The sequence below is a fragment of the Podarcis bocagei genome (assembly GCF_964188305.1).
Source record: "Podarcis bocagei genome assembly, chromosome: 5".
NCBI classification, from domain to species: domain Eukaryota; kingdom Metazoa; phylum Chordata; class Lepidosauria; order Squamata; family Lacertidae; genus Podarcis; species Podarcis bocagei.
The window spans coordinates 45,952,726-45,971,107 of NC_138129.1; the positions used below are offsets into that span (position 1 = coordinate 45,952,726).

At 44.5% G+C, this 18,382-nt stretch overlaps 1 protein-coding gene across 1 annotated transcript in view; it reads right to left on the reverse strand.

Annotated features, from left to right (window-relative positions):
* Positions 1-18,382, reverse strand: part of MDFI (MyoD family inhibitor) — a 48,563-nt gene that overhangs the window by 13,893 nt on the left and 16,288 nt on the right. The window contains exon 3 of the mRNA XM_081195891.1: positions 1,021-1,248. Coding sequence (XP_081052017.1) covers positions 1,021-1,248 — 228 coding nt within the window. The remainder of the gene's footprint in view (positions 1-1,020; positions 1,249-18,382) is intronic.

Genomic DNA, 18,382 nt, shown 5'->3' on the forward strand with positions numbered 1-18,382 from the left:
AGAAATAAGTTCCTACCACTAGAGGAACAAAGGATTTATTATTTAAAATATTACCATCTTATAATCAGGAAAGATTTGGAAGCAGGAGAGTTTTATGGGCTACATACGTGCCTTAGTCATTGACTAATATTTGAAAGACATTTTCTTAGCAGGGAGCAAAGTCAAAGTTGTTTAACAGTGGAACGGTCTCCATTGGGAGGTTGTGGACTCTCCAATCTTGTTGGTTTTAAAGGAGAGGTTGGATGGCCAACTGTCATGGATGCTTTAGCTGAGATTCCTGCATCACAGGGGGTTGGACTAGATGACCCTTGGGTCCCTTCCAACTTTATGATTCTATGATTTTACAAATACAAAACTGGTGTATTCATCTCTAGACAACTTGAAGATCTCTGAAAATGGGAGGAAATATAATGTTACCTTTGCTTATTTCTTGCACATTTGCGGACTCACGCCCAGCTATGCAACACTTCTGGATGGAAATGGTGAAGGAAATCAACAGGATGATAAACTATAAACATACCTTTAACCTTTTTAAAAAATTCACTTCAAAATGAATTTGTATTAACAGTACAGTATCTTTACTAACAGCATAAAAAAAGATTATTCCTAGATACTGCTAAAAACAGAAAAGGCCCATCATTTAAAGAGTAATTGACCAGGGTTTTGCAAACAGCTCCGTTGTATATAGGGAGTAAAACATGTCATCCGAATAGGTAGTAGACAGAGAACCAATATGTAAAGAGTTGGTGACCTTTTATTTACTGAAAGCAAAGCAATCTTGTTTATAATAGCATATGTAATTTATTTTTGACAGTTTCGTTACTTGCACCAGATTCTTCTTTATTTAAGATAATCTGATTTTGTCTTTCTAAAAAAGAATGCTACCCCAAATTCATTGCCCTATCAAAAGTAAGTGAACTTTGGGGGAGGGATTTTGGTAACTTTTAAAGGTGGGACTGACAAATGTTTCATGAAACAGGAGACCTTACTATCAGTTAGAGACAGGGGTAATAGACATACGTGTTATAGCTTCTCTCGCTACTCCAGAGTCGTCCTCAGATTTCCTCTTGGAAGGCGCTGTTCCATTCACCAGGGACCTGCAAGATGCTGAGTGTTCTTGTGATGGGTTTTCTTCCTTCACATCTGTGGTCTGATTATGAGAATGAGGAGCTGAGGTTGGCAAGTTTGGAGTAGTTGGTGCTACCGCTGAATTCGGCATGGAGGAAGGGCACGTGTTTGTATCTTGGCCTGAAAGACATGAGGTAGTTCCAGCATAAGTGTTGCTTTATGCTGATGACAGCAGGCTCACCTGATGCCTGAAGTCCTGAAAAGGAGGTATCCTCACAACAGCTCCCACCTGATTAGAGAGGATGGATAGCTCACTAAAGTTCATTCTCTCTCTCTCTCTCTCTCTCTCTCTCTCTCTCTCTCTCTCACACACACACACACACACACACACACACACTCCACTTATCCGTTCAGACCTACAAATCTCAGTTTACTAAGCAGAGATACCTACAAGGTACTGTTGTGCTAAAACCTGTCCTCCAAAGTTTTCTTACCCTGCAAAAGAGGGTTATTTTTCTGACTAATTTGCAGGATGCTTTAGCATTGCAGCAGGCACAGGACTGAGCCTATTTTATTGTTGCAACATGGCCACAGAACAAAACACTAGAGCAATTTTTCAGTGCCGCACTAATGTGCGCCCTGTGGCACCCCTTTATTGCAATACATCCAATGTTACTTATGTTTATTAACCATGGTTTCCTCTCACCCCCAAGGTCTGAAGAGAGGTACAATGGGATGCCATGTCATTTCTTTTCAGACAGACCTGTAACTATCATACTTCTTTTCTAGTGGACATAACTGAGCCTGGAATCAAAAAGGAATCCCCATTCCTTCAAAACCATTCCACTTCCTTGCCTGTCCCACTTTGATTACTTATTATATCCAAAGTGGGAAACTGATTACCAGGTTAGGAACAAACTAGGATCTTCAAACTCTGGTTCAAGATCCTGACTTGCTCCAGTCCTACTAACCAAGATTTCCCCATTCAGACATAGGAAGAGCTGGCTGGGATGAAGTCAACAGCCCTTCTAGCCCAGCATCCTATTTTTGCACTAGAGAAGCAGATGGCTTTGGGAAGCCCACAAACAGGACATGACCACAAGGGCCTCTGCCCACCTGTGATTCCAAGAACCTAGTATCTTCAGGTCTAATGGAAAACTAGAGTTAATTAACCCCAGAAGTGCTGGGTTGCAGCATGCAGAAAAGAAGAAAGGAGTGGTATGAGGTTGGAGCGTGCAGGTGCAAGGTTCGTGCATATATCTACTTAATAAGCCAATACATCTACCGTATTTTTCGCCCCATAAGACGCACTTTTTCCCCTCCAAAAATGAAGGGGAAATGTGCCTGCGTCTTATGGGGCGAATGCAGGCTTTCGCTGAAGCCTGGAGAGCGAGGGGGGTCGGTGCGTACCGACCCCTCTCGCTCTCCAGGCTTCAGGAAGCTCTGCGCAACCCTCGGGAGACCGGCTCCGAGGGTTGCGCAGAGCTGCCTGCAATCCCGGGACCAGCGCAGCTCTGCCCGGCCACCGGGAGCCTGGGGAGAAGCTCCGCCCCGCTCCCGGTGGCCCTGCAGAGCTGCCTGCGCTCCTGGGACCAGCGCAGCTCTGCCCGGCCACCGGGAGCCGGGGGAGAAGCTCCGCCCCGCTCCCGGTGGCCGTGCACAGCTGCCTGCGCTCCTGGGACCAGCGCAGCTCTGCCCGGCCACCGGGAGCCGGGGGAGAAGCTCCGCCCCGCTCCCGGTGGCCCTGCAGAGCTGCCTGCGCTCCTGGGACCAGCGCAGCTCTGCCTGGCCACCGGGAGCCTGGGGAGAAGCTCCGCCCCGCTCCCGGTGGCCCTGCAGAGCTGCCTGCGCTCCTGGGACCAGCGCAGCTCTGCCCGGCCACCGGGAGCCGGGGGAGAAGCTCCGCCCCGCTCCCGGTGGCCCTGCAGAGCTGCCTGCGCTCCTGGGACCAGCGCAGCTCTGCCCGGCCACCGGGAGCCGGGGGAGAAGCTCCGCCCCGCTCCCGGTGGCCCTGCAGAGCTGCCTGCGCTCCTGGGACCAGCGCAGCTCTGCCCGGCCACCGGGAGCCGGGGGAGAAGCTCCGCCCCGCTCCCGGTGGCCCTGCAGAGCTGCCTGCGCTCCTGGGACCAGCGCAGCTCTGCCCGGCCACCGGGAGCCGGGGGAGAAGCTCCGCCCCGCTCCCGGTGGCCCTGCAGAGCTGCCTGCGCTCCTGGGACCAGCGCAGCTCTGCCCGGCCACCGGGAGCCGGGGGAGAAGCTCCGCCCCGCTCCCGGTGGCCCTGCAGAGCTGCCTGCGCTCCTGGGACCAGCGCAGCTCTGCGCCGCCATCCCGAGCGGTGCGCTAAGTCCCGCCCCGCTCGGGATGGCGGCAGAGATCTGCCTGCCGTCGCGGGACCGCAGGCAGGTCTACGCCGCCATCCCGAGCGGTGCGCTAAGTCCCGCCCCGCTCGGGATGGCGGCAGAGATCTGCCTGCCGTCGCGGGACCGCAGGCAGGTCTACGCCGCCATCCCGAGCGGTGCGCTAAGTCCCGCCCCGCTCGGGATGGCGGCAGAGATCTGCCTGCCGTCGCGGGACCGCAGGCAGGTCTACGCCGCCATCCCGAGCGGTGCGCTAAGTCCCGCCCCGCTCGGGATGGCGGCAGAGATCTGCCTGCCGTCGCGGGACCGCAGGCAGGTCTACGCCGCCATCCCGAGCGGTGCGCTAAGTCCCGCCCCGCTCGGGATGGCGGCAGAGATCTGCCTGCCGTCGCGGGACCGCAGGCAGGTCTACGCCGCCATCCCGAGCGGTGCGCTAAGTCCCGCCCCGCTCGGGATGGCGGCAGAGATCTGCCTGCCGTCGCGGGACTGCAGGCAGGTCTACGCCGCCATCCCGAGCGGTGCGCTAAGTCCCGCCCCGCTCGGGATGGCGGCACAGAGCTGCCTGCCATCGCGGGACTGGTGCACTTCTCCCCATCGCCAGCCCCACAAGCTCGGGGGACAGCGGGGAGGCAGAGCGTGCCTTCCCACTGTTCCCCGACCTGGTTCTTCCAGCCCCGCACCTGGGGGGGAAATAAAATTTTTTTTCTTTATTTCCCCCCCAAAAAACTAGGTGCGTCTTATGGGCCGGAGCGTCTTATGGGGCGCAAAATACGGTATGTTTAAGCCAGGCCACAGAGCTGTGATGCGTTAAAAGTATAAGTAAAATGTATTCCATTACCATATTTTTAGTACCCTGGTGGGAAGGACAAAAGGGCGACTCAAATGCGTATTAAGCACTTTGCAACGAAGAGAATAGTTTAACTGTACAAATGCATTTGTAACAGGGGCTGTGAAAGAAGAAATAAGGGGCAATACTTTTCCTACATTGTTAAGTAGGGAAAGGGGAACTTGTGGCCCTCCAGATGTTGTCATACTCCACCCACACCAGCATGGCCAACGGTCAGGGATAATGGGACTTGTGGTTCAGCAACATCTGAAAGGCCACAGGTTCCCCAGCTGTGAATTACGAAATGCGGGGAGTCTGACCTTATGAGAGCTTCGTAGGCCATATATGGTCTGTTGACCAATTGCCCTCTTAAGCTAATTTGCAATAAACCCTTCTGTCGGCCTGAGTTTGGCCTCAAGCGGAAGAAAGAGCTCCGATGTCAGAATCTCCTTGCCATTAATGCCAAAGCACGGTCACTTACGCTAAACCAGTTGTGCTCAATACTTATCTCTCATTTATTCCATCAGGAAAGAGCCAGAAATGTTCTGTGGATGAGAGACACTGGGGTGTTTACACCAGGATGTCACTGGTGTTCAGAATTAAATTTATCTCATGCACAAACCCCAATTATCGATGCCACTTTCCTGTTGGCACACGGTGCCTTTTGGCGCAACAGATGCAGCTGTGGGCCCTCTGTGTTGGGGAAAGCTGCTTCTGCTGGATTTCTTGCCCAACACACACCTGTTGAAGGCACAGGAACCTTGCCAGAAAGAAGGTGGAAGCCCTGTTTCTGAGATCTTGACTAGTGGACAGATGGAAGGCCAAAAGGCAATACTTAAAAAGCAAGCAACATCTAGCAGTTGTTGATTTTGGCCAGGCCCATGAAATTTGCTTATTGCGTACTCAGGGGAAGCACATTCCGCTTCACTACTTGAGGCAAAGTGGGAACGAGCCACTGTCCCTGCTGCCCCCTTGCCCCCTTGCTACCTCTTACCTGTGTAGTGCAAAAGTGTCCACAAAGTGCCAGCAGCGGCACTTACTTCTGGTGAGATCTTGCAATATCTTGCTGAAGTCTTGTGAGATCTCATGTGCTCTGTGTATGCTGCAGGTCACCTCTAATGGTATTTATCTTGTTTGTATGCATGAGAACATGGGTTTTCCCCATAGATACTAACTGCAGCTTCAGCATTCCTATACACAGCGGCTTGTTTTTTTTGCCAAACTTAACCTGCTTCACAGGGCATAGAGTATGCTCAGGCCCCCAGCTGGCCACGCATCACCTCTTGGGAGGGGGAGTAGGCCCCCTAGGACCTTTCTCTTTTCCCCTCCCTGCTGTTTTGCTGCTCTGCCTACCCCCTATCCTCCTTCCATGAGAGAAAGTATGGGGCTGGGGCAACAGAAGTATATAGGTGAATAAATCACAGCCCATAGAATAGGTAAATAGGCCACAGATTGTGGATGAAGTGGAGGGTCCAATTAGGACTTTGTCAGTTTTGGTTCCTCTCCATTTCTTGTTTTTCAGGTCTTAAGCTCCATTTTCCACATCAGTTTCCGAGTTTCCTCATCTATCTATCTATCTATCTATCTATCTATCTATTCCTCATGAAAATTCATCAGCAATTTAGTGCATTTTTCTCTGAATATGCATTTCTGTACGTAATTTTGCCCAATATACACTTTTTTGCAAAGCAATTTCCTCTAACATACAATGCATATGTGTTATTTTCACTAATAGATATGCATTTTTATGCACACTTTAGTAGATGCATTTTTGTATGCTTTAATTGAGCTGAGAGATTGCTTAGCAAAATTCTGCGAAGTGCGAGCTTTGAAGGATGGCTATGTTTCAGTATTGCTGAATTAGCTAGGTTTGCCTTTAATTGAGAACTGAACCAAATTTCTCCCCCACCCCACCCCTAGATCCAATCCACACACAGTGCGATGAGCCCAATAAAACCATGTTGGCGCTCCTGTGTGTAGCCAGTTGTATAGTACAGTAGCAAAGTATGCAAAAGGAAACCTGCCTTATCTCAGCAAACCACTTGCTACAATGGAGGAATTTTATCAGGTGAAAAGGGGCCCGTTCTAAGGGAATGGAATAATCACACACAAATGACCAGAGCATAGATTCACTGAAATCACACCGGGACTCAGGGTGCTGGTGGTGGGGATTGGACCTGCAAATCCTTCCTCTCCCTCTTTTTAGCATCCCTCTCCCCTTCCCGGTTCAACCACAGACCTGTTCACTCCCCCCGCCCTCAGAGCCCCTTCCTGCTCCCTCCTGGCACTCAGAATAGCAACAATTTACACACAAGACAAGCTGCTGGAGTGCAACAGCTTCGGAGGGGTGGAACCACACTTTATATAAAGTAAATTACACCTTAGGCGCAGCGAGCGAGGCCAAACACCCATAATTACACTGACGGTAACAACAAGACCTACTCTCAGCCAGGCAGGGGGCTGAGGGCAGGAAGCAAGAGGCCCTTGGACCCGTTATTATACTCAATATAACAAGAGGTCCTACATGCAGGCAGACAGGGAGGAAAGGAGGCAGACTGCACATGCACATAATTATAGTGACTGCATCACGGAGCCCTGCGTGAAAGAGAAAGGGCTGGATCCTCAGGCCATTACAGTTAACAGGCTACTTTCTATAGGCATCGGAAGGCTTCACATCAACCAAAAGGCTTGCCAGAGTTGGGGTTAGTGTCACAGCAGCAAGATGTGCTAAACACACAAGCTTGGATCCTAAGTTTAAGGAAGTGTGTAGCTTAGCTGCTGAAGACTATGGCACTCAAAACATGGTCTCCACAGAACACGTGCTCATAAGTTGTTTAAGCATATGGGAACTTTAATTGATTGTAAAGGATGAGGCCTCTCGCTCGTGTTCAGAGGCCTTTTTTCAAATTATTGCTTCGTGTTTTCTATTCCAGAAGCACATATTGGCATAAATGCAACCTTTCATGTTGCTGCTTTCTGTGGTATGTACCTAGAGTAAAACAGCCACTTGAACAGTCATCAACACAGCAAGTTCTCTTATGTGATTATTAGGGATGAGTCATAGCTCACTTGCAGATGTTGCAGTCGTAATGACAGGTTATTAATTGCATCATTTTCACACTGGATCAGTGTAGGTGACATCACCAAACCACTGTGTTTGGCCACACACACACTTGTTCCCTCCTGTCCTCAAACACTTCTGATTCCCCACTATGGTTCTTGTTTCACACAAACTACAGGTTGCCTGGACCTGGAAAATGAGGGTTAACTGCTGGGAACCTTTAGAGAGTGGGGCTACTTCTGCTCTTTTTTGGCACTGAGGAGCAGGGGGAGCAAATTATTTTATTTTAGGCAGGAAGGATACGCTGGAGTTTTGGTGACTGAGGTGTTTCGGAAATGTTATTGCGATTATCTGAACTGGAAACCACCAACTTCACAACTCTGATTTGGAGGCAACTTGTAATTAGTAGTAACCACGGCTTGCCTGATGATAACCAAAAGGTTGCCATTGTGAATATATTCACCGAATGAACCTTCATACAATGAGAGTTAGAACTTACTAAGTAAGTCATTAAAAAGTGAGGGGGAGTCACTTTAATGTGGTAAATTCCCCCTCTCATCAAAAGAAAGAACATGGGTAGGCAAACTAAGGCCCTGGGGGGCCGGATCTGGCCCAATCGCCCTCTAAATCCAGCCCATGGATGGTCTGGGAATCAGCGTGTTTTTACATGAGTAGAATGTGTCCTTTTATTTAAAATGCATCTCTGGTTATTTGTGGGCCTAGGAATTCATTCATACCCCCCCCAAAAAAAATATAGTCTGCGCCCCCACAAGACAGTGGACTGGCCCCCTGCTGAAAAAGTTTGCTGACCCCTGAAAAAGAAGATTCAAGTAACATATTCACCACACAAAATTTGATGCAGTTAAGATCACTGCTTGAATGTCTTTCAAAAACCCCAAAGTAACAGCTCTTAATCTCCAGAAAAAAAGCCTAAAGAAAAAGAGAAATGTCAAGGAGCCTAAAACCCTTGCAGCTAAGGAAAAGACCATGCAGGCTCATACTTTCCATGGAATATATAAGCATTAAAAGTGCATTGCACTTTTCCTGACCTGGTTCAGCTGTGCTCATTGAGCCCCACTCCAGGGAACTTTAGGTGGATGGTTTCTCCACAGTCTGCCTGTCAGATTAGCCCATATGAGAAGAAGGGGCTCTCTGAAAGCCCTCTCAGAAACACACACAGCCTTGTGTCCAAAAACAGGAAGACAAATATTGGTTTGGCGTACCAGTTTTTTTCCTCCTCGGTATTGGAATTATTTTAAGACAAGCTCTCTTTCTGGAGACGCTTTTATCAGCAAAGCGTCTCCTAGATTAAAGCTACGATTTCAAACAAATGTAGAAAGGTCCAAAACATTATCCAAAACAGTTTTATTATTCCAAGAGTACATTTTTTATATATATATATATATATATATATATATATATATATATATATATATATGTAAAAACAAAATTATTTTGGAATGCTCATTAGTAATTCTGACACCAAGACCTGCAAATTACTTCCTGCTAGAAGGGAACGCAGAGGTGCAGCAGGATAGAAAAGAGTCACAGACCATGACTCTTGACTGGAAGAATTTGGTTGCATCACTGAAATGGGTTTTTTTAAATGAAGAATCTTGCTAGAATACCTGTCATAAAGCTGCAAAGGATTTGAAGAGATGTCATTGGGATTTTTCGAACATGCAAAATGAGCTACGCTTTTCCTTAGGTACACCCCCCCCAAAGAAATACCACAAACCATGCAATTTACTCAAAAGTAGCCCCCACTGCCTCAACACAAAGCATGACAACTGCTGTATTTTTATGTGATGGGCCCAAATATTTCACCTTGGCAAGCTTCTATGCCTGTGGCATTATAAGCTAGTGATAGGTCAACTTTTCTCAGTTCAGTTTGGACTCTAATCAGCAATTGTAAATATCATTGCAGAAGGCTCTGGGAAAATCCAATTTTATTTTGAATGTTCTGAACTGATGTATATGTTTTTTGCACATGCATGTTACTATTCTGGAACACAAGCGCATCCTTGGAGTGCTCCTTGGTAACTAAAGAGTAGAAGAGTGGGGAGGCAACTCCAGCAGCAGCGGTGATGGTGCTATCACCTACTCACCAGACAGGCAGGAGATGCCACCCAAGAGAAATGTCTGTTGCTATAGTCAGACTTCACTTTTTTCCTACTCCTATGCAGATGCAAGTGGAGACAGATCCTGGCAAGTGATTGTGCATGTGTGTGTTTAAAACCACCCCTAGTTAGACTCATGAATTGCTTTGAAGGTCACATTTCATATTGAATGCCTTTGGTACATAAACCTCTTAAAATTTTGACATTCCCAGTCCCAAGGGATTGCTCAGAAGCCAAGGTACTGTCCTGTAACTTATAGTCTCATGTTAAAAACCTCTGGTCAGTTGCAGAGAAGGGTGGTTTCAAGGGGTTAAACTGACTGATATACAGCACCTTTGTCTGATGAATATAGACTGCACAGAAGAGGGGGGAATCTTAATAGTCTCATTTTACATTATGAGGCAAGGACATTCCTTTAATACATTTGGGCATTATAAACAGGGAAATGTTGCATTCCGAAACCATTAATTCCAAACTTCAATGGCATCTCTAATGAAGATGCTGTCTAGCCAGTTTGAAGCCACAGCAGAGACTGAACGTATAATATGAGATCTGGTTGGCAGAGACTCTTGTTTCATTCTGGTACCAGCTTAGAACATCTCTATTTCCCAAGGCATTGGTGGGTGCTAGTTACTTAGTTTAAGAGGAAAATGTTCTGCAGCTTTATGGGCAGTTTTATGATTATCTGTTAATTGCTGCTTTTTTATCTGATCCATTTTGCTTTAACTTGTTAATTTTTATGCTACTGGGATCAGCTGTCTTCCACAATGACACCATCCAAGTATAAATTAAAAACATTTCTTTGGTCAGGTGTTTAGGATGCAGCTAACTTAATAAAAAATTATTGCCTGTTGCCTAAGTTTTAATTGTTGAGATAGATAATAAAACAGTAATTAAAATTTTCTATGTGTTGTATTTTTATTTTTATTTTTATTTTTATTTTTTTTTTATTATTATTATTATTATTATTATTATTATTATTATTATTATTATTATTATTATTATCTGTCCTGTGGGAGAAAGAGCAGGATAAAAACAAAAACAAACAAACCGTAGATTATATAACCATCTTAATTGGCAAACCATGGTTAACACTTGCCCTTCAAAGCAAAGAAGGAACCATGATTTGAAGTGGGCTCCCCCATTTGTTGGGACAAGCACTTGCCACAGTTTGCCAGTTTAGATGCCTTTGCAAATTATGGCTAGCATTCAACAGGAAAATGAAAAGTTAGTTATAGTTCATATCTATGCCACCTTTCAGCCAAAAAGATCCCCAAGGTGGCTCTCAAAGGTTAACACAAATACAAAATTCAAACTATAAAGTGAAATACAGTATATGAAGGTTGAAGATAGCAATCTGAAAACGCTGGCAGCATTAAGATAAATTCAGCAGTGTAAATAAGTTTTGATGGATGTAATAATGGAATACTGAATGGTTTAGTTTATGTAAAATATGCAATGATTTATGGTATACAAAATGAACCATGGAAAAAGGAGAAGGGAAGTCATTGATATTGTACGAATGTTTAAATGAGTATTTAAAATTGTAAAACAGAAGATCTAATAAAAATTATAGATGATAATGATAGATAAATAGCTAGCTAGCTAGTAATCTATCCCAATGACAACTTTTAACAAAAAAACATAAAACCCGAACACATTTTTCCCACACACGCACACACAAAAACCGTTTTCCCCAAACGTCAAAGAAAAGGGAGTAATCTCCCCACTCCTGATGTTTCCAAACACACTCTTCCATCATGTGCAATAGAAGGAAGTTTGTGGGCCTGCAGCTTATTTCCAAATTCACTCAATCATAGTTTTAAGGAGAGTCTGAATTGAGTCTCCAAATCTTTGATGTAATTAAGTCTTATGACAGCCAATGTCCTTTTTGGGTTCTGTTTATGCTACAACATCACATTTCTTTCATGTTCATTATTACCCACAAAACCTAGATGTCTCTGAACAGTGCTGCTGCCTGACTAATTATGCACCACAAGCATTCTGGCATTTAGCATTCCGGCAGATCATGGAATCTGAATTATGCGTTAGTTTCAACAAAACACTGTATTTTAGCATCTTTAACACTAATAGATTTATCATGGAGTAGGTTTGGTGGACTAAAGCATTGGTCTTAAACTTGTGGGTCAGGATCTATAACTCGGTTGCAACCTGGTCTTAGTTGGATAACAACATTACCTACCACCAAACATATATGTTAAAAAAGATTAATAGTCCCACCACCACTACAACATACTTGTTTGGATTAGATGTGGGTCTGGGCCTGAAAAGGTTGAAGACTGATAGACTAGAGGGCATCTTCAGTTGGGTGCTGTAAAAGTGATGAAAACAGGGAGGAAAGTTCCTACAAACTCAGACATCAACAGAGCTGTGCATACTCTGTAGACTCGTAATCTGGTGAACCGGGTTCGCATCTCCGCTCCTCCACATGCAGCTGCTGGGTGACCTTGGGCTAGTCACAGTTCTCTGAAGTCTCTCAGCCTCACTCACCTCACAGAGTGTTTCTTGTGGGGGAGGAAGGGAAAGGAGATTGTTAGCTGCTTTGAGACTCAGGGTAGTGATAAAGCAGGCTGTCAAATCCAAACTCCTCTTCTTCTACTCACTGTGATATAAGTGAAAGCCAAGGTAACATAAATTCTGCATGAAGAACTGAATTCTCACTCAATATATGCAAAATGCAACTTAAGTACACCTGCATATATTTGCCTATTTTGCATAATTTATTCTGTTGCTAGTCTTGCCATTCAGGGAGTCTTTTTTCAGCTGAAGAGCAGGGTAAAAATACTTTAAATAAATGTAACAGGAAACTGTGATGCCTACTATGTTAGTGCCATTTGTTTTATCTCACTGTTTTTGGTGATGATTTGTATTACACAACGACTTCCTTTTTTCACCTATACTACTGGTCACTCTGAGTACATCAGTGTAAAAGAACAGGTTTTATATCAGACATTACTACTACTACTATGCAAAGCATTAGACCTCGTTTCCACATAAAATCATAACAAGCCCCTTTCTGGATCCTGAGATTTTATATTTAAGTCCTATCCATTTCTACTCAGGGATTATTTCCACTGCCTTAAATAGGGTTTGGTTTACTTAGAATTCCAGGATGAACCAGGTGTGGTCTACTTACATTCAGGTTTACTTTTTAGTCATGAGGTCTAGAAACTCATTTAAAGAATAAAAGCCAAGATGCATCTCAACCAACCCAACTCTAATATTTGTGTGTGTGTGTGTGTGTGTGTGTGTGTGTGAGAGAGAGAGAGAGAGAGAGAGAGAGAGAGAGAGAGAGAGCGCCTCTGAGTACAAGCTCAGTCACATCAAAGAAGCTTTGATACTTGCAATGTTATTCAATACTTTGCTGGCAATATGATTTTATATGTGCCCATTTCCAGATTTCTGTGCCAGATGCACATTGTAATGCTAAGCATGTTTATTCAGAAACAAATCCCAGTGAGTTCAACTAAACTTCTTCTCTAGTAAATCTCCTTACGCATGCCACCTCAGGATGCATTGCAAAATGAGTCATTTATTCCATGTTTGCGTAATGTGGACCTCAAATGCAGTGGACACCTCAAGGCAATGCTGTAGTAGAAGCATTGAGTGTTAGCAATTCTGAAACTTAGCACAATTTCTGCATTCACACTTTTGAATGTGTAGGAGGGAAAGGGCTGCATGGCAAAGAAAAGAAAGCAGTCAATCATTTGCGTTTGTAAGCAGGGACCTTTTGGATATGCTGCCAATGAACCTTCCCCCAGTTCATTGAGATTTTGCATCATTCACTCAGAGAAAGGCACATATAAATAACTTTGGTTGCAGACAGAAACCCACAAATGGGAGGATGTGTTTTGGTGGCAGCTGAGTTCTGTGAATTGTCTTCAAAGCTATAATGCTTGTGGGCAGACACTTGAGCCTTATAATAGGGAGGTCAAAGCTGTGGTTTCATGAGGTCGATAGCTGCAATCCTGCATGAAATTTACACATGCCAATGTCCCATTATTTTCCAGTGACAGAAGGCTCCGCTCAGCACTGTGTTAGGAGAATGCATATATGTCAACGATTGTGAAGTCTGGTGCAATAGTTTATTTTGCCACAAATGGGGCAGTGAGATACTATATACTTCCTTCTTCTGCCAGTTGGCCACAGCGACACAAGCAACAAAGTAAATGCCTTGATACATACTGGCCTGAGCAAGATGTGTTGCATCAGGTTTTTGTCTACATGGGGAATGGGATTAACCAAAAATGTGAGGTACTTCCAGATGGGCTGCTTATTTGCACAAAATTTGCTTCTCACACACTTGCTAGTTAAATCAACACACCACAGCATAGTCACACAAGCAACAGATTATTGTCTTTGTTCATATGTTATGCATTTTTGTGTCTTTATATTGTAAACCGCCCTGTGATCCTTGGATGAAGGGCAGTATAGAAATTTAACAAAAACAATACTTACCATTCTAGTTTATGAGTTTGTTCTCCAAACAGCTTATTTACATTCAGTCTGAAATGAAAGCACTAGAGCATTTCAGATTCAAAGCTCTTTGGAGAAAGGGAAGTGGTGGCTGAGGAGTCCAAAAGGTAGAGTTGTACTGGCATACTGAAAGACAGACCGTGAAAGACATGCAGTTTGCCAAGTTCCCTATGGGTAAAACCTGGTGCTGGATTTCTGATCTAATGGAGGCATCTGCTACTGTAAGAGAAGGGTTTTTTTGTTAATCAGTTCTTCTTTCCTGCTGCATCCCCCTGTGCTATTTTCCATGCTTTTGGAGAGAGCCCCCCCCCCAATAATCTAGAATGGGTTTTTTATAAGTGCAGGGAATTGCAGCAGGAAGACAGAACCAGAAAAATCATCTCTCCTCTTACATTAGCAAAAAGCTTCTGTAGACCTCACATTGCACAGCATCCTATCTTAATTTACTATATTGAAAGAGGTCTTTGCAGTGCAACTTTAAAATGCTTTTATTTTAAATTTGGCTGAAAGCAGTAGTCCTTATTCAAAGTTACTTATTTTTAAGGACACAAATAGCGCATCGAAAAAATGGAGATGTGGTACATTCCCACCATTCATTTGATTTCTGTGCAAATGCAGAGATGAGCTTGAAGGCTGGGAGAAAGATAAATATGGTACAGATCACCTTCGAGAGGTTTTGGAAACTGCAGACCTTTCACACAGATCGTCATGCCAAGGAAAATTATGGAGAGTCTAATTAAGGACATGCTGGTACAGTAATTGTATAACCTTCTCGGGTCAAACCAGCACAGGTTCTTCAAGGGGAAATTGTGCTTCTCTAACCCGTTAAGAGATCTTTTGAGAAGTTAATTGAAGATTAGATATATGGGAGCTAGTGGACATCATTATTAATGAGAATTATAATTTGAACACATCCAACTCTTTTGTCGCACATCAAACTCATCGCTTAGCACAGGTTTTATTAAAATGGTATCATCCATGGCAGTGACTATGCAAGATCATGCTGCATTAGCTTTTCCATGAAATATGTATGCCAAAATGCTCATCTGTAGAAGTTTCCAAGAGCTCAGTGCCTAGGCCCAACCCCAGATGAGATCTAAGGGTGTGTACACATTACCTGACTTCTGTGTCAGCTTTAACACCAGTTAATACTGACTCTGCATGCCAAATTGAAACAGTCTGGGATTCAACCTTTGTTGACAACAGTCAGGGTGTGGATGTAGCAAAGAACGTAAACAGCATGTTAAGCAAAAAGCTTGAGCCCATTGCAATGTGTAGATCCAGGAAAAGGTGCCAACATCATGCACCCGCTCTACCACTTTCTGCTAGGATGACTCAGCAGTTGGCTATATATGAACTTGTTAGTACACTTTTCCAACACCAGTACACTTTCAATACAGTTTATAAATAAACCAGGGTGGGTATATGCACCCAATGCTGTTCCGGTTATGATCAAATTCTGCAACCTGCATGAGCAATTAGGCATTTTTTTGTATATTATTCTGCATTTGCTTGTGGAGCATCAAGGAATAATGCATGACCTAAGCACTGGAAATCTTGCTCAGCTCCCCCTAGACTTCTTATATTTACCAGGCATTACTGACAACACTTTCAAACTTCTCTTCACAGCTTTAAAGCTGTCTTGAGAGTGAGAGTGTGTGTGTACAGGTTCTCAGGATGTTCAGTTCTCCAGTCCACACCAACTTCTCTGTTCTTGTGCCAGGCAGTTATGGAATACATTTGGCCAATCCCCATAATTAGGAGGTTGATATTCCAGAAAACTGAGGCATGATGTGGATCATCAACATAATCACAGCAGACCGGTGCATAAAGCAGAGCTGGAAGAAGACTGCCTGTCACCAAGCTCAACTCTCTGCATTAATACTTGCACATTCGTCCCTCCCACCACACTTTTAATGTCTGTTATAAGCAGAGAGCAAGATGAAGAAATCCAGAAGTCATTCTGATCTGCAGGGAGCAATGAAATCTACCTGCACTTACCACTATTCCCCACTCCATCACTCTTCAGGTCTGTTTTGAATGGTTTGAGCTAACATCATTGCTGTTCTCAAGTTCAGGACACCAACCCATCTCTGGATCACAGGCGCACCTTGTGTACCAATGCAAATACAATGTAAGCTTTCCATCCATACAAGACCCAGGCCTGCTTTATTGACAGCCTCAGCGCTTTATTCAATTTGTTTCTCAGCATACCAGATAAGATTGAGGAACAAATGAAGCATAACCATGCCCTGTATGAAAAGACATGTCAGACAAACTCAAGACTGCAACACTTCCTAATCTGAGTCATCATGATGTGATTGAGCTCCATGCAATAAATTGCTAACTGCCCTATTTTGTGGTTCTTGCCATGTAAAATTGTTGATACGTAGTGGAAGTCTGATCTTTTGCTACCGTATACAGATCTAGCCTCAAAACTCCCTTGTAACATTGCTGGTTACAGTGAGACCACTGCCTCAGGTAGTTATAGACCTACTGTCCCTGTATTGTTTGAATGTTTTCTGTTTTAGGTCCTAGGCCAGAGGTTTATAGGATAGTTGTACTGCTATGTACAAAGGGAACAGTTAACTTGAAAACAGGGTCATATCAATAACAGACAGACATCCTCACAAGATTACTGGAGACAGGCTTCCCAATGACAAAGTTTTGAAGAGAAGGCTTATTCCAGTTCCATGAGGCTAGCAGTCACAAAACCAAGGCGCAATGCAAGTTACAGTCCACCAAGGTAGCAATCCATTGCATGCAACCTTTCTTGAGGAGGTTTTGTACAAAGGCTTAGCAATTAAAATTTAAAGCTGTCAAACTGGGTAAACAAGCAGGATTGCTTGTGAAACAAGCTGGATTGACGGTAGGGCAACCTGAACTTTTGTGTCTTAACAGACAGACAAGACTTGAGGCGTGAAACCAATTAGCACTTGATCTGCCTGGCAGTTCCTGTGCACACACACTATGGGCTTCTCCGCATTTCTGCTTGTCCCACAGGGTCCCTGTGCTTTCTGGGCATGGGTCCAAGTGGTTTTGCATTTGTCCCGCAGCTTCCCCCTGGAAAACACACTCTTTACTGCTGAATCGGAACAAACAGCAATCCGCAGAAAACCCAAGGGCACTGAGCCATGGGTTTTCCGGGGGGTGTGTGAGAGAGAATTGGGGCAAATGGAGGTGTGGATAAGCCTTATGTCTCAGCATATAGGGCAGGCATAGACCAACTTGGCCCTCCAGATGTTTTGGGACTACAACTCCCATCATCCCTAGTTAACAGGACCAGTGGCCAGGGATGATGGGAAGTGTGGTCTCAAAACATCTGGAGGGCCGAATTTGCCTATGCCTGATATAGGGGATATGTGTGTAAGTCAGGTTAGGGGAACAGTTGGCTCTCCAGATGTTGCTGAAGTGCAACTCCCATCACTCCTGACTACTGGCCATACTTGCTGGGGCTGATGAGTTATGGTTTGGCAACATCTGGAGGGCCAAAGGTCTCTTACTCCTGGTGCAAGTAAACACAGCTGGATACAGGATGCATGCCGGCAAGAAAGAAGTGACTGGCTGTAGTTTCTGTGCATGTGTCCAGCACATGTTTTTATAAAGAATTTTTTCGCTTTCAAACTTTATAGTGCTCAGCAGAATCAAACCTGTTTGATATGTAAAGTCCAGTTCAGCCTTCACCTATGCCAACCATGTACCAACATCCAGCACTTCTGAAGAAAATTGTATACTCTGGCAATAACAGCATCCCCCCCCCCCCAGAACAACTACCAATTAGGCGCTGGTAAAAAGACAAGCAGAGTTGTGATGCTGTCATTTCACTCCCCCCCCGCCCCCGCCGCACAGTTACTGCTAAGCATGGCTAGGTTTGAAACACAGTACATGTTTGCATAAATAAGAGGTGTAATGGAAAATGTGTGACACTACACTATGAGAGCTTAAGCAGGGCATGCTGGTCCCACAGAAATGAGAAACAGATAAACGAGCGCCAGCTAGTGCTTATGTTTCTGGAAGAAAGCTTTTGAATCTTCCTCAGCTATAGATGTGAGCTGCAGAATATTTCGGAAGTACATTTTTTGCACCCTGCTGTCTTGAGAACTTGGAACTTCTAAAATGCTCATGTACTGAGAGTTTGTCAATTTCTGTTTCTTGTTTTTCTAACCTTAAGTTCAATTTCCCACATTCCCACATCAGTTCGTGATTTTTTTCTTTAAGTCCTCATGAAAGTCCATCAGTATTATAGAGTGAATTTCTCCTTACATACACATGTTTGTATGCAATTTCCCCAAATTTGCACATTTTTGCAAAGCAATTTCCTCCAATACGATGCATTTTTGCAATGTTACTTGCACTACTATATGCATTTTAATGCACACATTACCCCAGTATATGCATTTTTGTACCCATTACTTGGCTGGAGAACTGCATTGCAGTGTGACTTCTGAAGGAT